The 23903-nt window shown below is 30.4% G+C and overlaps 1 protein-coding gene across 2 annotated transcripts in view; it reads left to right on the forward strand.

The window, feature by feature from the left end:
* Nucleotides 1-23903, forward strand: part of LOC134686269 (potassium voltage-gated channel subfamily KQT member 1-like) — a 66253-nt gene that overhangs the window by 28222 nt on the left and 14128 nt on the right. For both annotated transcript variants that reach the window (XM_063545939.1, XM_063545940.1), the window contains exons 2-8: nt 3672-3762; nt 10512-10638; nt 11259-11337; nt 13078-13174; nt 16786-16914; nt 17412-17522; nt 22454-22549. In XM_063545939.1, the coding sequence (XP_063402009.1) occupies nt 3672-3762; nt 10512-10638; nt 11259-11337; nt 13078-13174; nt 16786-16914; nt 17412-17522; nt 22454-22549 (730 nt within the window). The remainder of the gene's footprint in view (nt 1-3671; nt 3763-10511; nt 10639-11258; nt 11338-13077; nt 13175-16785; nt 16915-17411; nt 17523-22453; nt 22550-23903) is intronic.

Consider the following 23903-nt stretch of genomic DNA (forward strand, 5'->3'; position numbering starts at 1 on the left):
TAATTTACATAAAAGCTTGTATTCTATTCATAAAACAATTTCACAAACAAAAATAGAAATAGTTTATGATATTTTAGTTTATGTATAACGTATTTGTACTCGCATTTTAAATTTTGAGCTTAACTTTTGAGCACTATGTTATGATCCTAACACTTAGACAACTGTTTGAAACATGCACATATTCTGCGATAAGAATTTTGAGTGTTATGAAAAATTCGAGATAAAGGTAAATCCAGAAAAGCGCTTCGGACGCAAGAAATTGTTAAACGTGTTGTTTCCAATTTTTAAGACAGATAATTTCTATTTACTCGTTTTACGATCATAATTTGAAATCTGGAAACATTAGAGCTAAATTGAAACATTTAAATCAAAACAATATCGACACATTTCAAGTATTACCTCTTTTAAACGATTGGAATATAGCTGTATCTATACAAGATGATCTTTGGAAAATTATACTATTGTATGTTTGACCATACTGTAATGTGGTTTAAACGATAATTCTTCGCATGTTTGTCTTATGACAGTTAACAACAAAAAACTTCTTTGTTTTAGAAGCCACTTTTCTGTCTATGAGGTTTGATTTATATAGTCTCATATTTCATCAGACAGTATCAATATGGTAAGGGAAACGTAATCATATAATAAACAGTGTTCAATCATTCCTTGTCTCTCAGGTCTGAAATTTTGCAATGCAATAATTTGATCATTGTTATTAAAGGCTTAAGAGTCATACATCACATAATAATATAGTTTCCACTATTGATATAATGAATGGGAATTCTAACTTCAGACTCCGCTTGTGTCTAATTATCCAATCATTGCTCATTTTTCTGGCAATCAACTCGTTTCAAGCCTAAATAAGTCGTGTTTACATTGATATTAGAACATTTTAGCATCGTATAAAGCCTAGACGATGAACTAGATCAAAATCAAAATGGAAGATTGAAAGTAAAAATATAATAACATTGCAGAGATAATAATCAAAAGATGTTATTGGACATGATAACTTTAGAATTTCACAAAAAAAATAAAAAAATATACCCATATGTATTAGCTTTATTTATCACTTAAATTGAAACTGTCTTTCACGAATTAATATGTAAATCTTAATTATAAAATGACTCGATGTACGAGGAGAGTGTGACTATATTAATTACCCTATTGTAAATTAGCATCTTTGAAATACCTGTCTTTAGCGCAGAGTACCCTGCCAAAGCACTAGACAGCAAGAACAGTTTTTGATAGCGTTTATGGTCGTAAATCTTAGTTTTCTGTGATCGGGTTTTTTGTTTTGTTTTTTGTATTGTTACGGTTTTTCGCATCGTTTTTTTTTTCTTTTTGTAGTTCTGGTCTTGGTTTTGTTTAGTTTTTTTTCCTTTTGAATGTTATTTTCTCCATCGGTAACTTTTTACTCCTATTTTTCATCAGATTTCCACAATTCATTATTCACACGAGATGTGTCTCTTATGGAAGAGAATAGGTTGGTTCTCACAATTTTTTTAAGCATTTGACTTCAATCAAATTTTTTAATCTTTAGGAATCTAATTAAATTTTTGTCTCTGCTCATCATTCGATTGTTTATATGGCACCACGCGAGTATTAACAGTTGAATGAAAATAAGGGGCAAATGCAAATACCAATTTAAATAATTGTGAAGCGTCAGTCTCCTTAGAGATCCTTCGTTGATCATAGTTTGTCTATATGTTTGTAGTATTTCGAGATTGTTCTGTTAAATTGTTCCTTTTAAAATTGTTACACGATGGTGGCTGCTGTACCCATATTTTGACTATTTTATTTAATGACTGTTCTGATCACGCATCATTGTAAATATATATAACGAAAATTGATAAGACTGTCATCAAAGTGAGAGGTTTAGCGCTATAGGACCAGATTTAATCCACCATTTTCTACATTTGAAAATGCCTGTACCAAGTCAGGAATATGACAGTTATTGTCCATTCGTTTTTTATGTCTTTTGTTATTTTATTTTGCCATGCGATTAAGGGCTTTTCGATTAGATTTTCCTCTAAGTTTAGTAATTTTGTGATTTTAATTTATACAATTGACACTTAACAATACTTTTAATAACTTTTGAGTTTGACGAGCTCAGTTGAGTGATCAATCGAAGCATTTCAAGATAAACCCTTCAAAACTTATAAAAATTGTCGAATTAATAATGTTTAATATATTTGAAATGTAATGATGAAATTTCTTGTAAATAAGAATCTAATCTTATGTTGACTTGAAAATTTGATGTCTCTATTGTTACACATGCTAAATTACATTTCGAATAAAACTATGAATCTAAATGTTGCAAGAAACGTATGTTGTCATCCTTCAGATTTATATCAAAGAAAAGTTATTGCCTTTCTCTTCATTGCTTATAACACCGGCCAGAAATAAAATTGTTATGTGAATAAACACCACAAAATACTTCGATAAAAATGAATCTTATTATAAAGTTGTCTTCTTTTCTTTTTGATTGATGGTTCATTTTCCTTCATAACAGTTATTGATTTATACGTTTATTAAATTTACGTTTATTAAATTTTAAATTATGATTATAAATACACAATTTCTTTTTTTCCGTTTACCATTTTTAAAATCTTTATTTAACTTGAAAAACCTATGAATCCTATAACGAACCTCTCATAATATTAATATTTCACTTCTTCACGAAAACTGATTTATAAGTACATTTGAAAATTTGGAGGGATATGTAATCGAGTGTCAGAGAATCATAGGTTAAAGACGCAATTGTTATATTATTTGTCGTTTTGCGTTTCATATGCCACTTTAGTGATTCAGATGAAAAAGATAAAGGTGCAAGCTTTAAAAAAATATTTTGTCCTGTTTGCCACATCAGTATGTGTAGTTGCAAGTCATGAACCTTGTACTTGTAAACATTTCAGAGCAATCAGTGGATGAAATATTTTAGACTCCTGTCCAATTTTTGAAAACTGTATGTTGCACTCTTGGTGTATTTTTATGTTTTGGCAGTAAAGTGTTGTCTTTTTTTATATGTTTCAATTGATTTTGAATGTATTTAATTTAGACGGATATATAATGCATTTATTTGATAATGCAAAATTGCTTTGCAACGTTTTGGACCTTTTGGATTCTAGCTCTTCATCTTTTATATAAGCTTTGCATTTCAAATATTTTGGCCACGAGCATCACTGAAGAGACATGTTTTGTCGAAATGCGCATCTGGTGCAACAAAATTGGTACCGTTGATTTTATTATTACCACTGGGTCGATTCCTCTGCTGGTGGACTATTATTCCCCGAGGGTATCACCAGCCCAGTAGCCAGTACTTCGGTACTGGCAGGAAAATACGGATTTATTGTGGTACTACTTAATATAAACCTCTTTAAAATTATAGGGATGGTTCGGGAATTAATAACAATAGAATGAAAAAAAACAAGAACTTAATCACAACTTATTTAAAGAAGTGAAACGCGAAGCTTCAATAACATAGAAAGCTGAAGTGTGAGAACCTATGAATACGCTATATACAAATTTAAAACTATTTGAAAGTCTACAGGTGTTTAATCCAGTTTTTATATATAATAAATAGTTGTTTAAGTTTCAAAGATGTAGGTCAATATTGTGTGATGTTTACAATTTCATTCAGAATTTGATTCAATTTTTTTTTTCTATTTCAGATTCATGATGGTGCTAATTTGCCTTATCTTTAGTGTCTTATCAACAATTGGAGATTACGATGATTTTGCCATGGAAACGTTATTTTGGATGGTAATTCACAGGTTTATTTCATTGTTATATTTATTCTTAGACTAAGAATTTTCCTAATGAAAAATTGATTGAATTTTACATGGAAAAAGATTATCCTTACTTAACGTACATGGACATTTTTGTAAATTACATGTTAAGAATCTTGTTATAGTAAACTAATTCATTTCCCAATAAGGTATTCATGTGCTTTTAAACAAGCATTGTAGGACGAATTCACACACCAATCATCTTATTGCACATGTGTAAACAAAATAGCAAATTTGGTTATCACTTTATGCATTTAGTTTAGGTCCAGATCTATACCTGCCATTTATTTAGATTTCTTAATTGCAAATATTTTTTTTGACTTTTAGCCTTTATTCTTTTATGTCCTTATATTTAATTTACCTTGAAAGGAAAATAGACAAAAAACAAATCATCTAGTTTCAAAGAAAAAAGTAAAAACACAAAAATACCGAACTCCGAGGAAAATTCAAAAAGGAAAATCAAAAATCAAAAGGCAAAATCAAAAGTCCAAACACATCAAACGAATGGGTAACAACTGTCATATTCCTGACTTGGTACAGGCATTTTCTAATGTAGAAAATGGTGGATTGAACCTGGTTTTATAGCTAGCTAAACCTCTCACTTATATGACAGTCGCATCAAATTCCATTAAATTGTCAACGATGCATGAACAAAACAAACATACTCAAAGAGTAAAAATGTCAAAAATAGGGGTACAACAGTCAATATTGTGTTATCATCTTAATATCTCTACATAAACAACAAATGTAACAAAGAAGCACAAAAAGGCATACATTAATTTAACATTCTCATTTTGCTTTTCTTATACGGCTGAATTTATCTATGTAAAGTCTACCCATAGTGATAGAAGGTTTCATTACTGAAAATACAACACTAAGATTTCTTTTTTTTGAACATTGAGGACCAAAATGTATGTGTTATAGAAATCACCATCCCTTTTCTTATAAAAGGTACAGGTTTTGCTCGGGGAAATCCCAAACCAAACTAAAAATTAAAAAAAATACAGAATCCGTTTACGATAAGCATATTTTTGTGGTAACTGATTCATGTAGTCGAAATCAGCTCTGCTATAAATTGAGTGTATAAACTACAGGCATTGTTTTGCTTCAGAGTAGGTGTGTGTGCAATAATTTCAGGCAATACTCATTTTTCCTCTCATCTTATCCAAAAATGTACCTCTTAATTTTCGGGAAAACAAAAAAAGTAAAAATTTAATTTCAGAATTTACATGAATGTTATATTCAGCGTCATATTTTATTATTTTCTTTTCCGTTTTTTTTTTTGCTAGACACTTTACAATTTCAAATCACGTTATAATTTATCTGAAACATAATAACGAAAAAGCATAAAATTTAAAAACATTTTGAAACCCAGTCTGCGTTTAATAGTTTGGTAACTTGATAAACAAAACCAATTTGTGTTCAGACTATGTTTCCCAGGTCTAGCATAACATGCATGCACTTTATGTATTTTTAATCTGTAGTATTGTCACTTGATTTGTCGACGCTAATGTACCCAAAGGTATAAATCACTATAAAGAATGTATCCAGATCACAAACACTCATGTATTCGTTTCAACAACTGTTTCCAGATATGTTAAATGTCAACATTAAAACACATTAATTGCCGTCAGACATTGATCCTTTTTCTGAAATATGATGCTGTTGCTAAGCTTTTTAAAATAAGTGAATCGAAATACACAGTCAAAGCCAACAATTTGTACTTCTATTAATGGAAAACTGACAACGACATTTTTCGATAAATTATATGTAACATCAAAAATAAATGACATTGATTTTGACCTATAATGATTTTATCTTAATCACAAGACGTTGATAAAGACACTCTAAGAAACACACCTAGATACCTTTATTTGTGTTTTGTGAAAACAAAAACTTTACCCTTTCGTGCACCTGAGATCTCCCAAACTTTTTGGTGGGATTTGTTTTGCTTAGTCTTTCGTTTTCTATGTTGGGTTTTGTTCTCTATTGTTTGTCTTTTTTAGCCATGTTGTTGTCAGTTTATTTTCGATTTAACAGTTTTAATGTCCATCTGGTAACTGTTGTCTCTTTTTTTTTAAACATTGTCATCACACCTTACATGTGTGTGTAACTTCTGTTTTATGTTTTATAATTTTTATATGTTATTTTAGGGTCTGCTAAAACATAAATATGATTTGAAATAATTCAACCAAAACAGATAAACCAGGCTTCCTTCCACAACTACTCCTAGTCTCGGAGGATTTTATCTAATCATTCAGAGCATCTCTGTTTCATACCGTCTTGACCATGCCCAATACCATTTATTGTTTAGGTTTTTTATGGCATAATACGGTCATAGGTAGAGAGAGAATTAACAATTTGCTGTACTGACATATTTTCTTGAAAAATTGTTTCAGATTGTACTGTTTCTTTTTTTTCTCTCTGTTTGGTTTCTTACGAAGTGTTGTATGTAAGTTTGCTAATTAAGTTGTGTTTACTTACACTGACAAAAAACATCGATTTGCTATACATTAGAAGCAATGTTTGAGACGAGTTTAATCTTATAATGATAGATGTTACAGTTTCAATATTATACGCTATGTTTGATATCGTGGATTCTTTTTTTCTCCAGATATATGATCTATTCAATCAATTACCCCAATTATGTTAGCTATCATATCTTGTCGTTTGTCATGACAGATTCGCGTTTTAAAAACCATTTGCCTTTAATGAATTTAAACCATATCGTCTGACTAAAATTCATTGCAATACTGTGGATGAACATTAACTTTCTTAAAGAACTGATAAGGCTATTATGAATAAAAACCGTTATTTCAAATGATTTTTATGTCTGGCAAAAAGCTTTATTACTCTAGCTCATTTTATAAGTCGAATAAGTCGTCTAATTACATTCAACGACGATAATATTCAAATCAACGTACGCTTAAATGAAGCCAGTTTTCATTATGAACACGCCACATTTAAAAAAAAGGACTTGCATATGTCATAATTCATTTTAAAATATATAAATTTATTGATTTCGTCTGAAGAAGATATCAGATACTGTTTGTTGAATTGGCGTAATATTTTAGAATAACATGACAATCAAATCGGCATTGCATAGCTATAGGGGAAAAACGAGAAAAAGTATCTCAGTCATGTATTTTCTGATCCCTTTTCATTTAAACCCTGAATTTTTAAAGATTCTCACAAATATTAATTTCAAACAGTTTTACAGGAAAATATTCTCTTAACATTTTTGGGCCTTTTTGAGAACGAAAACAATACAAAATGCACTGTTCTGATTTTCCGTTAGATCTCCTGTGATAAAATTTGTTATTTTTGCTGTAGTTTTTATTTGTATTAATCTTTTTTATATATTTGTTTGGTTTTTTTTGGGTGGTTTTTTTATCACTTTACTATTTCATTACGGTTAAATTAAATTATAAATTGCAAAACAGAAATTGTTACTCGCTCAATGTTCGATATCAGTTAACTAATTATCTTTCGTGACATGATGCAATATCATTACGTTCTCTAATGCTTTGACTGTTAAAATCAGTCGTTATGTATAGTAACACTTCGGATCACTTTGTTATCCTGTGATAAAAATAAAAGAGTAATGAGATAAAGCATGCAAGGATTGTATAAAATCGTCGTAGACTTATCATTTATCGAAAAAGCGGTCACTGTCAGCAGTGTTCGTGTTGTGTGGTTTTATTAATAGAAATATCAGTCAACGCCAACTTGATTAAGGAGTTTTTTCTGTGTCTTTAGATTTGTTTAACAAAACAATGATCATTCCATTGTACTTCCTCTTACATGTATTTGGTTGGGTTCTTTCAAGTCAGTGTTCTCTCGGTTGGTCTCTCTTCTTTTTTCGACTTATTAGTTTTACTCTTTCTTTGGTATCTGTCGTCCATAGTAAACAAATGGCACATCGTATATATCTCCAAAATGCATGAAGGTATACTAGATTTATTATTCATCTATTTTATTGCTGGTGACAGTTATTGAATGTTGTTTAATGCAAGTTTTTGTACTTTCTTGCAATTACAGTGAAGCTGTTTCTTTCCATGGTTTGTATAGATCTAAGGGTTGCTAAAATATTTGAAATATATCGCACATGAGTATGTTTGAATAATATACTTTTTAAATGTACAGATAAATACATATACTTTACGTCGATAAACCTCAATGACAAAAACAAATACTGTAATCATGTAAAATTGGTAAAGTTAATGTTATTTTTTATACTTGTCCTTTTTCAATTATATTTATTTATGGTAGTATTATGTGAATAAAACTTTGTGGATCATTAGGTATCAGTGAAAAAAGCAATAATTCTATTGACTAAAGACAAACAAATATATTTAATCTAAAAATGTCGGTCACATGAATCAGTAGATACATAGCAATACAAAACAGTTATGTCTACAATGACGAAAAACATCAAACGCGTTAAAAAAAAAAGGTATTTTAATTATAATTGTAATATTCACAGTGATGTTTGTTGTAGGAAAGGTTAATTAAAAAAATTGTCTTTTGATAAAGCAACATGACAACCTGATTAAAAAAAAAGCCATTACACAACTCGAGGTCAGTAATGTCAAACATGTTTTTTTTAAATTTCATAAAATGGTGTTTCAATTTACAACAATGTTTCGATCTAAAGCAATGACTTATTTCCCCGAGAGTATCACCAGCGCAGTAGTCAGCACTTCTGCTAAGATGAATTATCATGGATATGGTTATATTTATAGAGGAGGTGGTCCAGTAAGACCCCTTTTTGGCCCCACAATATAGCAGTTTTACAATACTGTTAAAATGTAAACTTTTAGTTATTCATTGGACAGTAGAATGCTTCTGCTACATACATTTGGGCAGATTTTGACAATACAATGCACATATATCGGGTACTGGCGCTATTAAGTCATGCTAAATTACTGAAATCTTCACAATTCTAGCATTTGAGTTAAATTTTAGACGGTTTTCGTGTAAAACGAAAGTGGCCGCAGTCGTGTTCATCCTCAATATTGAAATGTAAGTTGTACTTTATGATAATACATAACATATATAAAGGTTGAAGATGAACACGGATGCGACAACTTTTTTTTGACAAAAAACATCTGAAAAATTACTTTTTTCGGCATATTTGGTAGATTTTTCATATTTCAGCTTGAATCGGTGCTGTATTTTGCAAAAGCGTGAGGAATGTTGGTCCTCAATGCTCTTCAACTTCGCACTTTATTTGGCCTTTTTAACTTTTTTGGATTCGAGCGTCACTGATGAATCTAGTGTAGACGAAACGCGCGTCTGGTGTATATACAAAATTTAGTCCTGGTATCTATGATGACTTTATTTACTACCACTGGGTCGTTGCTGGTGGAGATTTATTTTCCCGAGGGTACCACCAGCCCAGTAGTCAGCACTTGTGCTGACATGAATTATTATTAAAAGGTTATATTTATAAATTTTGAATTTTTGAAATACTAAGGTTTTACTACCTCAGGCATAGATAACCTTAGCTGTATTTGGCAAAACTTTTAGGAATTAGGAGATAACTGTATTGTATTCTAATCTCCGACGGCATCAATTGGGGATTTGATGGTCACAAATTAAGTTTGCTGGCGACGCGTTAGCGGAGACAGTAAACGGGTATTTGCGACAATCAAATTCCAAATTGATGCCATCGGAGCTTAAAATACAATATTGTTATCTCCATTCTAATGAAACTGACATAAAACAACGTTAAAACATGTATTCAAAATCTGTCATATGCAGTCTGCGCTTGCGCGTACGTCCCATAACATCAATTGTCAATTGATGCCATGTACGAAAGTGACGTTATCAAATTAAAATGAACGTTACAAACGTTGTTGCATTAGAATTGTGGTTTTCAATGCTCTTCAACTTCGTACTTTATTTGGCCTTTTTAACTTTTTTGGATTCGAGCGTCACTGACGAGTCTTTTGTAGATGAAACGCGCGTCTGGCGTATACACAAAATTAATCCCTGGTATCTATGATGAGTTCATTTGCAATAGATTAATATTAATCTTTCAGTAACTGCTAATATGTTGTGAAACTATCGAGTTTAGGTTGAAAATTGTCTCCGATTAACAAATGTGCTACATCTCCTTCATTTTATATGCAGATTGTGCAAAGAAAACAATAAGTCGCAATATTACAATAGCTCTAATAAACTGTTTGACGAAAACTAATTCAATGAGTCTATTGTATCGCATTTGCTCCTATGTCATCATAGTGTAACTTTAATCAGATGTCGTTTCAATATTTGTAAATTTCTCTTATTGTGGATGATTCTTGAGGTTACACAAGGTATTTCTCTATCGTAATCATGGTTATACACCATATTTTCTCTTTGAAAAATTCAAATCTAGTAGCATATGTCAAGACAGGGAAAGTATCAAAGCAGCAACTTCAGCATTTTGAATCGACCATTTAGCCTTCTATGTGTCTTTTTTCTTCAATAAAAGAAGGAAAATAAAATAAAAAGCAATTTTTTTTTCTCTCTAGAAAAATATTTTTAAATTTGCTTTCAATGTGATATCATTTTCATATTGTTAATCACCTAAGTATGTTCACCTTACATTGCCAGATTTCGCCAAAACAAATGAATTTACCTTGCATTGCTTACAGAAAAATACCTGATGATGAAAAGAACAAATACACATAGATTACTTTTTAACAAAATTAAACGGAAGAATTTATTTTACAGGAAATAGTTTTAGTATGTTTCTTTGGCTTAGAATATGTGATACGGTTATGGTCAGCAGGTTGTAGAAGTAAATATATGGGACTAAAAGGCAGATTTAAATTTGCTAGAAAACCAATTTCTATAATAGGTAAGTGGAAATTTCAATTTATATTTTGAATGCTTCTTTTAGTGACTTAAATGGGATGTACAAGCGTTGACGTGTTATCAACCATCTGATAAAAGCATAAGCTTAGTCGGTGAAATAAAATAATCGAAACTTGTATACGGCAATGTAGGACAGTTTTCTTCTATTGTGAAAAAAAAGAAACTCGAAGAAATAAAATGATTGCCTATGATGCAACTATACCCAATAATAGCCTTTCTCTTTGGTTTTTTGTTAATGCTACGTTTGGGTGATTAAGTTAGTTTCGAGGTTATTTTAATAGCCATATTTGCGCCAAAATCAAGAAGACTGATAAACAGAAAACGGTCAAATAGTATGAAAATTCCTGTTAAATACACTGCGAACGAGTGTTTTAGTAAATATAATTCAGTCACTAATTGATAAATAAAACTGCATTGTTGGATAATCAAAACGGACGGGTATATATTCTTATTCTTTGTTGATATCATATTTATCATCCTTGATCATATATACTCGATTAAAACATGCATCTGAAATATTAGTATGCAACTTATAAAAACACAAAAATGAACTTCTAACCGTGTTGTCATTTGTATTTGAAATAACTTAATTTTTCCTTTCAGATTTAATTGTAGTTATAGCCTCTATAGTAGTATTTACATTTGGATCTGAAGGACAAGTTTTTGCAACATCAGCAATAAGGTAACTGATCATATTTTGTCGCAAATGTAACAGTGGTGAGTTGATACATGGTAGTGAAGTTGTTAATATATATCAAAGGTAACAGGATTATAATTTAGAACGCGTTTCGTCTACATAAGACTCATCAGTGACGCTCATATCTAAATATTTATAAAGCCAAACAATTTCAAAGTTGAAGATGTTAAAATGTACAACTTCAAATAAATAATCAAATAAAAGATACCAGAAGTAAAACAGAGCTCCTAAAACAAGTAAATCTATATTAAGATGTACAAATCAAGATGACAGAACCCTTAAGGGAATTATATGGTCCCTTAACGGAACTGGGTCTTATGCGTTGACAGGGTATACGCCACTACTTTGCAAACATCACTATAATAATTAAATTCAGTTCCATCAATGCATATAAATCTAAGGAGTTTTTTTTAAATGCTAACGCGCAGGCGAGATGTTTGATATATTTGAGCAAAGAATTACATTTAAGATAGTCTAAGATGCCCTGAGGTTCTGATTCGCCTCCATTTGGGCCTGACTGTGAATTTCAGATGAAAGACCGTGATTAAATCACTGTTCGTTGGTTTTTTTCATATGTTTGCATTGAGATTATTTCATATATTGATTAACTAGCATATTACTTTTTTCATCCCTCTATATACAAAGTTTTATGTTGAGAAGAGTTCGTTGCTGATTTTTTTTTTTATTATAACCAAGAAATGAAATTACTTTCTACCAAAACATTATCTGTTATTCAATTCAATTCAAAATATTTTATTGTTCAAATATCAAATGTACATTTAAACAAAGGGATCGGACAAAAGGCAGTGCCTATACAAATCCTTTCCCATACAAGATGGATTGAATAACATGCATGATAGTATATAATTTTCTGATAAGTTAATAGATCATACGTTGTTGCAGTGAGTCAGGGAGGCAGTTCCTCCACTTCTTGAAGTATTTTTTGTGTATACATGTATATAAATAACTATGTTAACAAAGTTAAAGCAAGACCTACTGATGGTGATATTTCGAATTTTGTACCAAAATAATAACTGTTGGTTAGGAATCAAATAGATCATAAAGTGATTTTTACTCAAATTCACAAGCTCACTGCAACAAAGTTGTTCTATTTATATGAATAAAAAAAATTGATTGGCCCTTTTTTGCAATACATAAATAATTTAGTCTACCATCTTATTACATGACTAATAATTTCTTGATTTTTGAAAATATAATTACTAATACAAAAAATATAATAAAATATATATAAATTTATTTGCAAAAAGATGCTAAACACAATTGGTTGTTTTTTGTGTTAAAAGTTAGGTTTGTCTTTAATTAAGACTAAAGAGTGGTACACTGTGGTTATAGGCTGGTTTCTAAACAGTATAATATCACATGAATTATTATAAAAATCTTCCAGTTTCATGAATATATTGTTGTACATATGTAAATATCTCTGTGTTTTCATCAATATTTAAGTCTGAGCAACCCTGTAGTAGGACATCAAGATTGACATTTTTAAAGTTACTTATTTTTCGAAAGAGCTCATATCTCTGATAAATGTAAAATGGACAAACATAAACTTTATCTGTTATTGGAACAACACACATGATAGTGCACATTCACAAGTCGCAATCATGTACTTTATGTGGATAAAGACGATAGAATATTTATGGCATATCTATAACACTGAAATATATTTGAATTAAATTCTGAATAATGTTGATATTTCCATTTCAGGGGAGTACGATTTTTACAAATACTGCGCATGCTCCATGTAGACAGACAAGGAGGAACATGGAGACTTCTAGGATCTGTCATTTATTTACACAGACAGGTATCTGAAATCAAAATACAATAGGGGTCTAAATCCACTAATTGGTGTATATTTAGAACGAACAATCTTGAAATTTAGACAATAACTCAATTTGTAACTTGTAACCCAACTGTGTGTACAAGTACTACATTGACAGGTTTGAATGTTCAGACCAATATACAAATAAGGAAAAATCTATTGACATAGTCTTATCAAACATACAGTTAAACTTATTCCAAGTTAATCTTATAGTCGGTCAAGAACAGTTCATATTCGATTATATATTTATATAAACTTGTTTATCCTGTATACTTGGTAGAGTCAAATTCAAGCTTTTAATTAAATACATTATATAGAGTACATAATTTCAACAAAAGATTAAACAAATAACAGAAAAACAGTTACTTTCACCGACAGGTCGAATGGTCGAGTATAAATATGTGCAACAGCAAAGGGTAATTATCCCATCAATTCAGTCAGACTTGCACATATTTTACATCATACGAATTGAAAAGTTAGTAGATATAGTTACTTAATTATCAAATACTGCTAGCCGTTGAAAATGTGGCTCATTGTGTGGTATCAGTATCAAAAGGAGCATATTGTTTTCATTACCTTTTTAAATTGTTTAAAACGAAACGAAAGTTTTGTACTTTATTGAATACTATGTTATGACGAATATATTTTCCACCTTTATGATTTATTACGCATGCAGATATATATTTAGATAATGGTTCAATATAGTACGTATACTGGATTGGTACTACATAAATGAACAGTATTGGTTTTGCTCATTGCTAAAGGCCGTACGTTGACCAACAGTTGTTAATTTCTGTGTCATTTGTTCTCTTGTGGAGAGTTGTCTCATTGGCTATCATACCACATCTTTTTTTATATTTATAGTCAATTTGATAAAACCCTTTAATAACAAGCATTCATTGATGTAATGCACCAAACGTATACATCGAAGTATAATGTATATCAAATAAATAAAGGCAACAGTAGTATACCGCTGTTTAAAACTCATAAATCCATGGACAAAAAACAAAATCGGGGTAACAAACTAAAACCGAGTTCAAAATTTTAATACGCCAGAAGTGCATTTTGCCCACACAAGATCTACCTGTGACGCCCAGATACAAAAGTTTGAAAGCCGGAACAAGTGCAAAATTGAACAGCATCGAGGACCAAAAGATCAAAAAAGTTGTTACAAAAACGGCAAGGGTTTTCTGTTAGTTACCAGAACATCAATAGTTTCCTTCGAGGTTTTTCCTCTAATATCTATATATATTAAATGACCTAATCTTATAGTTTACTATTTCGTACTGGTTCTCAAATTTATATCACATGCTTTACAAAATGTAAAAGACGTTAGAATATTGTTTTCATTTCCTTCAAAATATTATATTTCATCATGATTAGCTGAGCTTATTGCATTTATGAATGTTATAGCAATTATTGCTTTTATTAGTTTTTGACACAGTTTGGGTATATTTATATATGACATGGAAAAGTAGTGATACTGCTACCAAAGCTGACAAGGGTAAACATCTGTAACCAATATGAATTGATGAAAAAGTCAATTATCAGCTCAATGGAAACAAAAACAGAATATACATGTATATATATATATATCCTTATAATCATGTTATACAGGTGATGAAGATTTCGAAAATGTCTTTCTTTGTAGAGGTATTCGGAACACTTTTTTCTGAAATTTAAACACGTGCAGTAAGTTAAACGTTAAGCAAAGGCATACGTATACGGTTCGACGTATCCGATTGTGCTTGATCTTCATGTAATAAAATGTTTTCTATAATTTTGCATTCAATCATGTGACCTTGTGCAGTTTCCATCGACTCAATCAGTTAAGCGCATTACTAGGATGGTTATTTTATAGAAATCTGTTCATGATCATTTTGAAATTTTGAAATGTCATCGGATGTAAACATTTTATTTTATTTTATTCTTAATTATGTTTTTATAATGTCAGTAAAGTTAAAGCCTAACATGCAAATGTTAAACTTTATTTTTCGTGTTTTAATGTGATTATTAGTTATCTTTCGATAAGTCAGGTTGACTATTTACAATCTTTTTCATTGTCCTACTTTTGCAACAACCGTGATGTTATGTAGAATATTAAAGGTCATTCATGTTCAAATAAATCAGTAGTTGTGGCTAAAGTGTCATAACTAAACAATTCATTCGTTGCTTATCTCATACAAATTTTATAAAACGTGTAAAACGGTTGTTTATCTTATAAAAAAAAGTATATTATTTCATTCTGACGTTCATCACATTAAAGACTTGTTAAGTACCGATTATCAGGTTATCTACATGTTGATATCGTAAAATAATACATTTTACATAATAATTAAATAATAGACATAATATAAAGCTTTTTTTGAGTGAGCGTAGCGAACGAGATCAAAAAGCCTTCATATAATGTCAAGCAGCTGATATTTTACAATATCAATATGCAGATAATCTGATAATCGATTTATCGGGCTATATTTGCGTGTTTCAGAATGGTTTTCTATGTTTCACCAGCACACAAAAGATGACTTGATAAGTTCGGGTCAAAGTTATTAACGTCGGTTCAAACATTATGACGTCGCTGATATGTCCGGGTCAAAGTTATTGAGGCCGGGTCAACGTATTTGACGTCACAAAGACATGATACGGAATAATATTAAGAGCTGAACAGAGTGATATAGACAGTGGGACGACCGATAAGTTAATTTTAAAAAAAGCGCCTCGGACGCTTCAACTTTACGTTGTGGTATTTAGTAATGTTGACAAAATAATCTTAAAACATCTCATTCATATCTTCTAGCAAAAGGAAACTTCAACAGATCTTAAATATAATCTATGTAGAACAAGACATTCTTTTTAATATTTCAATGTCAAATATACCTATAATGAATTTTGGAATACGCCATCCTTTTTACAGAGTGGTCTGTGAACTAGTCTCAAATAAGTAAATACAATTTTCGCATTTCTCTATTTTTTAAAAACCCCATTCTTTACTAGCAATGTTTCAATTCAAGTTCTTAATCTCTTATAAAGATATAAAGAGATGTGATATAAGTGCCAATAAGACAACTCTCTATCCAATTCACAATTTGTAAAAGAAAATCATATAGGTTACAGTACGGTCTTCAATATGGAGCCTTGGCACACACCGAACAGCAAGCTATAAAGGGCCCAAAAAATGACTGATGTAAAACCATACAGACAGGAAAACCAAGTCTAATTTATATAAAAAAAACAAGAAACGAGAACATTAATGAACCACTTAAACAAACGACAACCACTGAACATCAGTTTTCTGACTTCTGACAGGTGCAACATTATGTAGCTCTATCCCTATTTTTTTCTTTATCAGGAAAACACCAAAAAAAGGTTAAAGAGAACGATGTATAAATTCTTGAATAGTTTGTTAGCTTTTTTCTAATAAATATAAGGGACATTCAAATATGCTTTCATTTGTGTGTCAGGCGGTCAGTACGTAATAAATTTAAAAAAGTCTTTTCGATATGAGACATTATAACAATCTTGGAATAAAAATAAATGAGATTTAATCTTTAATGTCTGTTTTACACCTAAATTTATTTATTTTTATTTTTCAGGAGCTTATCACGACATTGTATATAGGATTTTTAGGCCTTATATTTTCCTCATATTTTGTTTATCTTGCTGAACGAGACGAAAGTAGAGAGGATTTTGCCAGTTATGCAGATGCCTTATGGTGGGGAGTTGTAAGTATTTCAGACCATTGAAATAAATGAAATTAATTCAGAAAATGAATAGAAAGTTACAAAGAAAAATACTCAAACAAGCGATTATATGTTGCTTTCTTTATTCCTCGATATGGCCCTTAAGGTAGTTAAAGTATAGATTGAATACATAGATATAAAACTAGAAAAACTCACAGAATTAAACGCCCCATGTTATTTTGCCTGGGTTTGGAATGATCTCTTTGTTCAATATTTATTTAACATTTTAAATTTGCCTAAGGCTATCAAAGAATGATGGTTGCAGGCGTTTCAAAAACAAAACTGCTTAGTTAAACTTCAAATGTATGTTGAGATCTTATTCGAGTGTTTTTTAAACAATGGGTCACTATTTGAAAATTGCTTAAAACGAAATAAATACTGCAGAAACGTGCCCTACCACTTTGCTCAAATGTCATCATGCATTAAAAAAATCAGAAATCATTGCTTCATTTGGCTGCATTTTCATGGTTTTTTTTTAGATAACAGTGATGACAATAGGTTATGGAGATAAAGTTCCACAGACATGGATGGGTAAAATTGTTGCCTCTTGTTTTGCTGTTTTCGCCATATCATTTTTTGCCTTGCCTGCGGTAAGTAAATTACTTGTTTATTGTAAATGATTTTTTTTCAATATTTTTAAAATAAACTGGATTCTATTTTTGTTCTGAAAGGTTGTAAATCATAGAAAAACGAAATGTATCGTTTTTTATTATTGAACTTGTATTTAGTGTTCACTTGTAAATCCATTTTAGTCCTAAAAGTCATTATTATCTACACTTTTTATGAAAAATCTGAATAATGAATACTTCGGTTATGTTTAGTTTTTCTGTCAATATTTAAACTTATCCAGTGCGGTAAATTCAGTAATGTCCAGACAATACGCTAGCAGCCAATTCAGTACTGTTAAGAGGCTTTGGAGATAAAGTTTTTATGGTGTTGAAGTGCACATGTTAATTGCAAGTACTGAAGTAACTAAAGATGAAGTGGACAGATCTTATTTTTCTTCAAGAAAATTGTCGAAATAGATCTATGTTCATCTCAAAGGATAAATCTACGAATGAATAAAACGATTGTTCAAATCGAAATGACCGTTTTAGAACAAATTTTGTTTACAAGTGTTTGTTCTTCATTGCTGTTTTCTCTATTATTAGGTTGGCTCTTCTTTAGTATATATCTACTTAGAACCGAACTTTCCTTTATATAATTTTTTTATGAACATCGTTAGTATTATAAGAGATAAGTGTAAATGAAATATAGATTAGGGTATACATCAATGAAATTGCAACCTTACGACAAAATTAATTGTAGTGCTTTACTTTGATTATGAATTGTTGATGGTTCTTGTGAAAGCATAATCGGTGTTATAATGTATACGCAGCTGAGTTTAAACCTTAGTTTTAGTACATATGATCACTGTCATTTCCAATTTCAAAGGTTCGTATGTCTATACATAGACGTGTGAGAATTTAAAATTGTTTTCATTTGGGTTTTTTTATAATTTCAAACGAGTGCATTTAGTCTTAAATCATTTTTTTGTTTGTTTAATAACACTATTTACAGTAATAGCGTAACTGTGTCATTTATTTTGAATTGATTGATTCATATTGAAAATGAAAAATACTGCAGAGAACAAACATGATCCACACTTTTTGACAGTGATTGTCATGTCTTGAACTTAGTCATTGTTTTAAGTAATCAAAGGGCTTTCCGTCAAATATGTAAGTGACAGGTTCCCATAAAATAAAGGTAATGGAAATTATTAATTCCCTCTTCACTTTGAACATTTTGACATATATCATAATGCTGGCATTCATATAAAATTTTGTCTCTGTATCATTTAGAAAAAAAATTGTGTATCTCAAAGTTAGTCACGTCAACACATAAAACAAATTATAATAACCAAATGAAGCGGTTTTATGAGACATTTATTTATTTAGATATTAGAATTAAGTAATAATGAACCAGTTTTAGGAACATTTTTGACATTCGTCTATCACCACTTTGGCATATCATTTTGCCTCATTTAGAATATAGAAATAGACAGTTACTTATTTAGATATTAATATTAAGTAATAATAAAGTAAAGTATGTCGAGTTTGCTGTGTTCTCTTGGCTTTTTATCAGATATATCAGACGATATCTAAAATATACAACGTTTTTATACGAATTATAATTACAAAGAAATAAATGTTTTCAAATTTCTGTTATTTGTATTTTTGTACATATGCCTAAATTTGACAGCTTTCTTGGTATAACCAATGACGTTGTAGTGTTCTTTGCTTTATTTTTTTTGCATGGTGTCATTGTTTAATTCGTGACCGTAGATCACAACAAACTCTTTACATCTTACTTTGAAAAGCGAAGATAATCAAAGATTTAATCAAACCAAAGACTTTTAAAACAGTTATATCTGTCGCATATGACTACGGATGTGTTCAATTTGTCGGAACCACAATCTCGTCCTCTGATTGACGATTGTGCCATTACAGAAAATAACTTTTAAACAGGTTAAATCTGTCTTGAGCAATACGACGGATGTCAAATTTGTGTTCGTGCTTTCTCGTCTTTGTTTTTGGATCAGGCCGCCATGGTATGTTGTTGCCTGGTTATATTTATTTATGATTTTCAAGTAACCTCTTATGAACTGTCGCCTTTTTTTTAACTTCCCTTCGTAGTAGGTTTTATCTAGGATCGGAAAGAGAGGACAAACTCAGATTTTGAAATGTTAAGAAGGATTGGAATGCTATTTGAAACTTAAACTACCAAACAATCGATTGATCTATTACACACAACACATTTCACTTGATCTTTAGTTCTTTAATATATAGAATTTTCAAGTTCTCAAACACAATCAGGACAAGAATTTTTTCTTTTTGTCATATTTTGAAGTCATTAGTCGTTCCTTATACGGCATTATATAAATATCACTTTTCAGAGCGTTGTATGTCAAATGAAATAAATGGTCTTAACAATAATTGTATACTTTATGACGCAAAGATATCGAATGAAATGATCCAGAAGAAATCATAATGACAACTATGATGCAGTGTTAATAATTGCGTTTTCGTGTCTTCATCGTACGCTTAATTCAATTTAAAACATATTTCTGACTTGATAATATACTGCACTTTAGAAAGAAAGATAGCGTAGGGAATACAATAGAATTATTTTATTCAAAATCACATTAGACAATACTAAAGTTACAACTACTATTCTTTTTCTACAGTGATGTTATCGTGAACGCACTGATATGTATTAAACCGATAATTATAAGAAGTTTGTCAGTCAATTCCGGTTTAGACCGTGCGTTAATGGGAAACTTCCTCAGCAAATCTGATATAACTCGCAAATTCATTTAGTTTGACGTTTTGCAAACTACTAAATTAGAATATAACTTGCCAAATGCATTATGTCTATTTATAAATTATATATGACCCCGCCAAAAGCATAATGTCTGTGTATGTATTATTGCAGCAGAGGTTAACTTTGATTATAATTTACCCTCGATCCAAATTTTAAGTAATAGCTTAAATATTACTAGACATAAATGACAACAAATAATAAAATGACAAAAACTTGAAAACAGTTAATTGTAGAATAACATGTCAATGTAGATCAACATTATTTAGAGAACCGTTAACATTTTATGAGTTATATTTTCCAACGGAATATTTTGAAACATATCTTTATAAAACACTCATAAGAAGTGACACACATTCATAGTTCAGTACTAGTTAAAAGTTTATTCACTCAAACAAGTTTGTGTTCCTATTCAGATTTGATATTCATATTATTGTTATGCATGATAATTATTATGTCATTACATAAGCTTAGGTTTATTACTTTTTATATTATGTTTTAAGTCATTCTGATTTCCATAACGTGTCAAAATAGATTTTTATTTAAATATAGCAATTAAATGACAATTATACGGGCGGAGACCTCGTTACAACATTAAAATTAAAAAAGAGTCAAAATAAGGAATCGAAAGATTTTTCAAGTCAGTATTCCTAAAAACGTGCAGTTGGTTTGATAAATCATTAAACAGAAACATGAATTTACCATAAATTTTATAATCTGACTGCCAAAACTAGGAAGTAAAAGGTAAAATGAGAACGTTGCATAATTTTCTAAAAGGATAAAGAGAATATTCAAAGACCAATTGGACAGAGACAATCAAAGGTCTTTCCATCCGAAAAGATATATTTTGATAGGAAATATTTGAAGATTTTAGTGCATAATGCTTGTTTATTGCACGCTAATTTTGAAAATATATGATACACCTTTGATTGAAATGAGGGCGGTAATTTGTTACTTCCGGACTGAAAAAATATCCCTTCCGGTATTTTTTACCTGTAACTGATCAAAAAGTCTATGGTTCTATATACTTTTACATTAAATCAGTAAAAACAAATTTACTCAAGGTTTACACAAGGTCACGTCCAGTAAATATTTTCAAAGTCATATGACTTGCACAATGGGTGCCACATGTGGAGCAGGTTCTGTCTACTCTTTTGGAGCACCTGAGATCACCCCATATTTTTTGTGGGGTTCGTATTGCTAAGTGTTTAGTTTTCTATGTCGTATCTTGTGTACCATTATTTGCCTGTTTGTCTTTTTCTTTTTTTTAAGCCATGGCGATGACATTATTTTTCCACCTATGCGTTTGACTGTTCCGTTTGTATATTTCAACTCTCTTTTGCAACTTACTGCATAAAGTTAACATTCCATCGCTTGATCGTGAATATATATGAAGTTAAAGCAAAGATAAAATATACAACATTAAGTTTACCTGTGACTTTGACCCCGAATTCAAGGTCATAAACTAGGGACCTTAAATAAAAAAGAGCCTAGGGCCTTATAATATATGATTAATGAGCTATCTTGACTTACGTGTGATATTAAATACTAGAGGAAAGAAAACGCCCATTAAATGTCAAAGCACCCATCAACCAAAAAAGAAGGGTTACAACATGTTCTTACCAACAATTTAGAAAAAATGTGTTGTTGATATCTCATTCGGTTTTTTGAAGGGAAGCGACAATAATACCAGTATCAAAATTTAAATATGACCTTATCCTTTGACCTTGAACTTATTTCTTTGGAAACCGTACCTCATATCAAATATGTCAAATATGTAAACGACATATAACCAAAAACCGAATGAAAAAATATTATACCGAAAATAAAAAAAGTAGAACAAAAATAGAACAAAAGCAATTGGTCTTTCCACATGTTCCATGTGAAAAGAACTTGATATGAAATAATTGCCAGTAAGATGATTTTCCACCAGAGACAAAAGATTTCAAATTGTCATATATCATAGAAACTTGTTTCCGTGGAAATTCATCTACACACATGGGCTTCAAAGCACACCTCACAAAAGGCAAGACGCAATTCACGACTAAGAAAAATATTATTACCTGCAAAATTTTAAAGTAGCTAAGTTTATTGTTAGCAAAATATTGATATTGAGGCTTTGACGCAAAGTATTTAAAAGATATTTTTTTTAAATTTTCAGGGTATACTTGGTTCAGGATTTGCCTTAAAAGTTCAACAAAAACAAAGACAAAAACATTTTAATCGACAAATTCCAGCTGCAGCTACTTTAATACAGGTAAGACTACAATCAATTTAAGCACTACTAGCTTCTGAAACTAAATTAAGGGACACCATTCCATCTAACGTAAAAATCGTAATAAAGATCTTACGATTTTCAAATGAAAAGTTTAGGGGATGTTTCGGGGGGGGGGGGGGGGGGAATAAACAGCTCCGATTAAGTTCAATAGTAAAGGCAAATGGACTGAAATTATATTTATCGAGTAAATTAAACATTTGTGCTCGTCAAACATGAAGCGCTATGAATATGAGATTAACCAAAAAGGCTGGAAACAGCAATGTTATCCTTTTGCAGGCTGTGTGTATTTTAAATAGTGTATGATTTGTCTATTTGATAATTTGTTGTTTTTGAAGGTAATTGCCATATCATAGTTCAAAGGCTTGTTTCAAATTTTTGCACACAACATATATTCATGATGTTTGGAACATCAATATGTAATGAGTGGGTACTAAAAATATTCCTTATATATTTTTTTCGGTACTAACCGTGTCATCAAGGTTTTTATCTGTTAGTAAATAAACTCATTATAGATACTAAGATTGAAATTGATGCGTCTGAAGAACAAATACTGTACCAAATACATTTAAAAGCGATAATACATTATGTATCTCTACTAGTAGGCGTTGAGCTATTTTTTTAATTGCTGTTCGAAGAATTCCTTTTTAACCGACTTTCTTCTACAATATCTTATATTTTGTGTTACCGACTTTCTTCTATCATATCTAATATTATTTGGTAACCGACTTTCTACTTCTAATCTATGTTGTTTACTCTCATAACAGCGCAAGCACAATTTCCTTTTGTGAAATTCATTGTTTAAGAAACGCTAAATGCCATGTTCGATCTAACCATATGACAATTCAGCATTAAGAAAACTATGTCTTGAAATTGTAAAAAGAAAAAATCTCTATGGTATAATCTAAACTTATCTGACATCGTAAAGTATGTATTGTTCAAACGTGTAAACATATGCAAACAAATCGTGATAGCAGGCAAATAAGATGTTAGCAAGCACGGAAAAAAGACTGAAATCAACTTTGATAAATATGTCAATATTTCAAGTATAAATATAAACAAACATGTAATGCATATATTTAAGAAAGGATGTAGTATCAAAAAGGGGGCATGTTATTTAAAATATTCTGTTTTGCATTCATCGTTCATCATACGATTTTATTGTAATATAAAACAACATATTATTGCAACTGACATCAAAAAGACGCTTAGTAAACGAGTTTAATGTTCCGAAATAACACACGCCTGCAAATTGTTTCAAATAATAAAATTCTCTCTATATTTTAATTTCCGACTGCTCCTAAAAAGTTTCTTTGATCACATTTTGTTAGCCCTT

The sequence above is a fragment of the Mytilus trossulus genome, chromosome 10, assembly GCF_036588685.1.
Source record: "Mytilus trossulus isolate FHL-02 chromosome 10, PNRI_Mtr1.1.1.hap1, whole genome shotgun sequence".
Lineage (NCBI taxonomy): Eukaryota > Metazoa > Mollusca > Bivalvia > Mytilida > Mytilidae > Mytilus > Mytilus trossulus.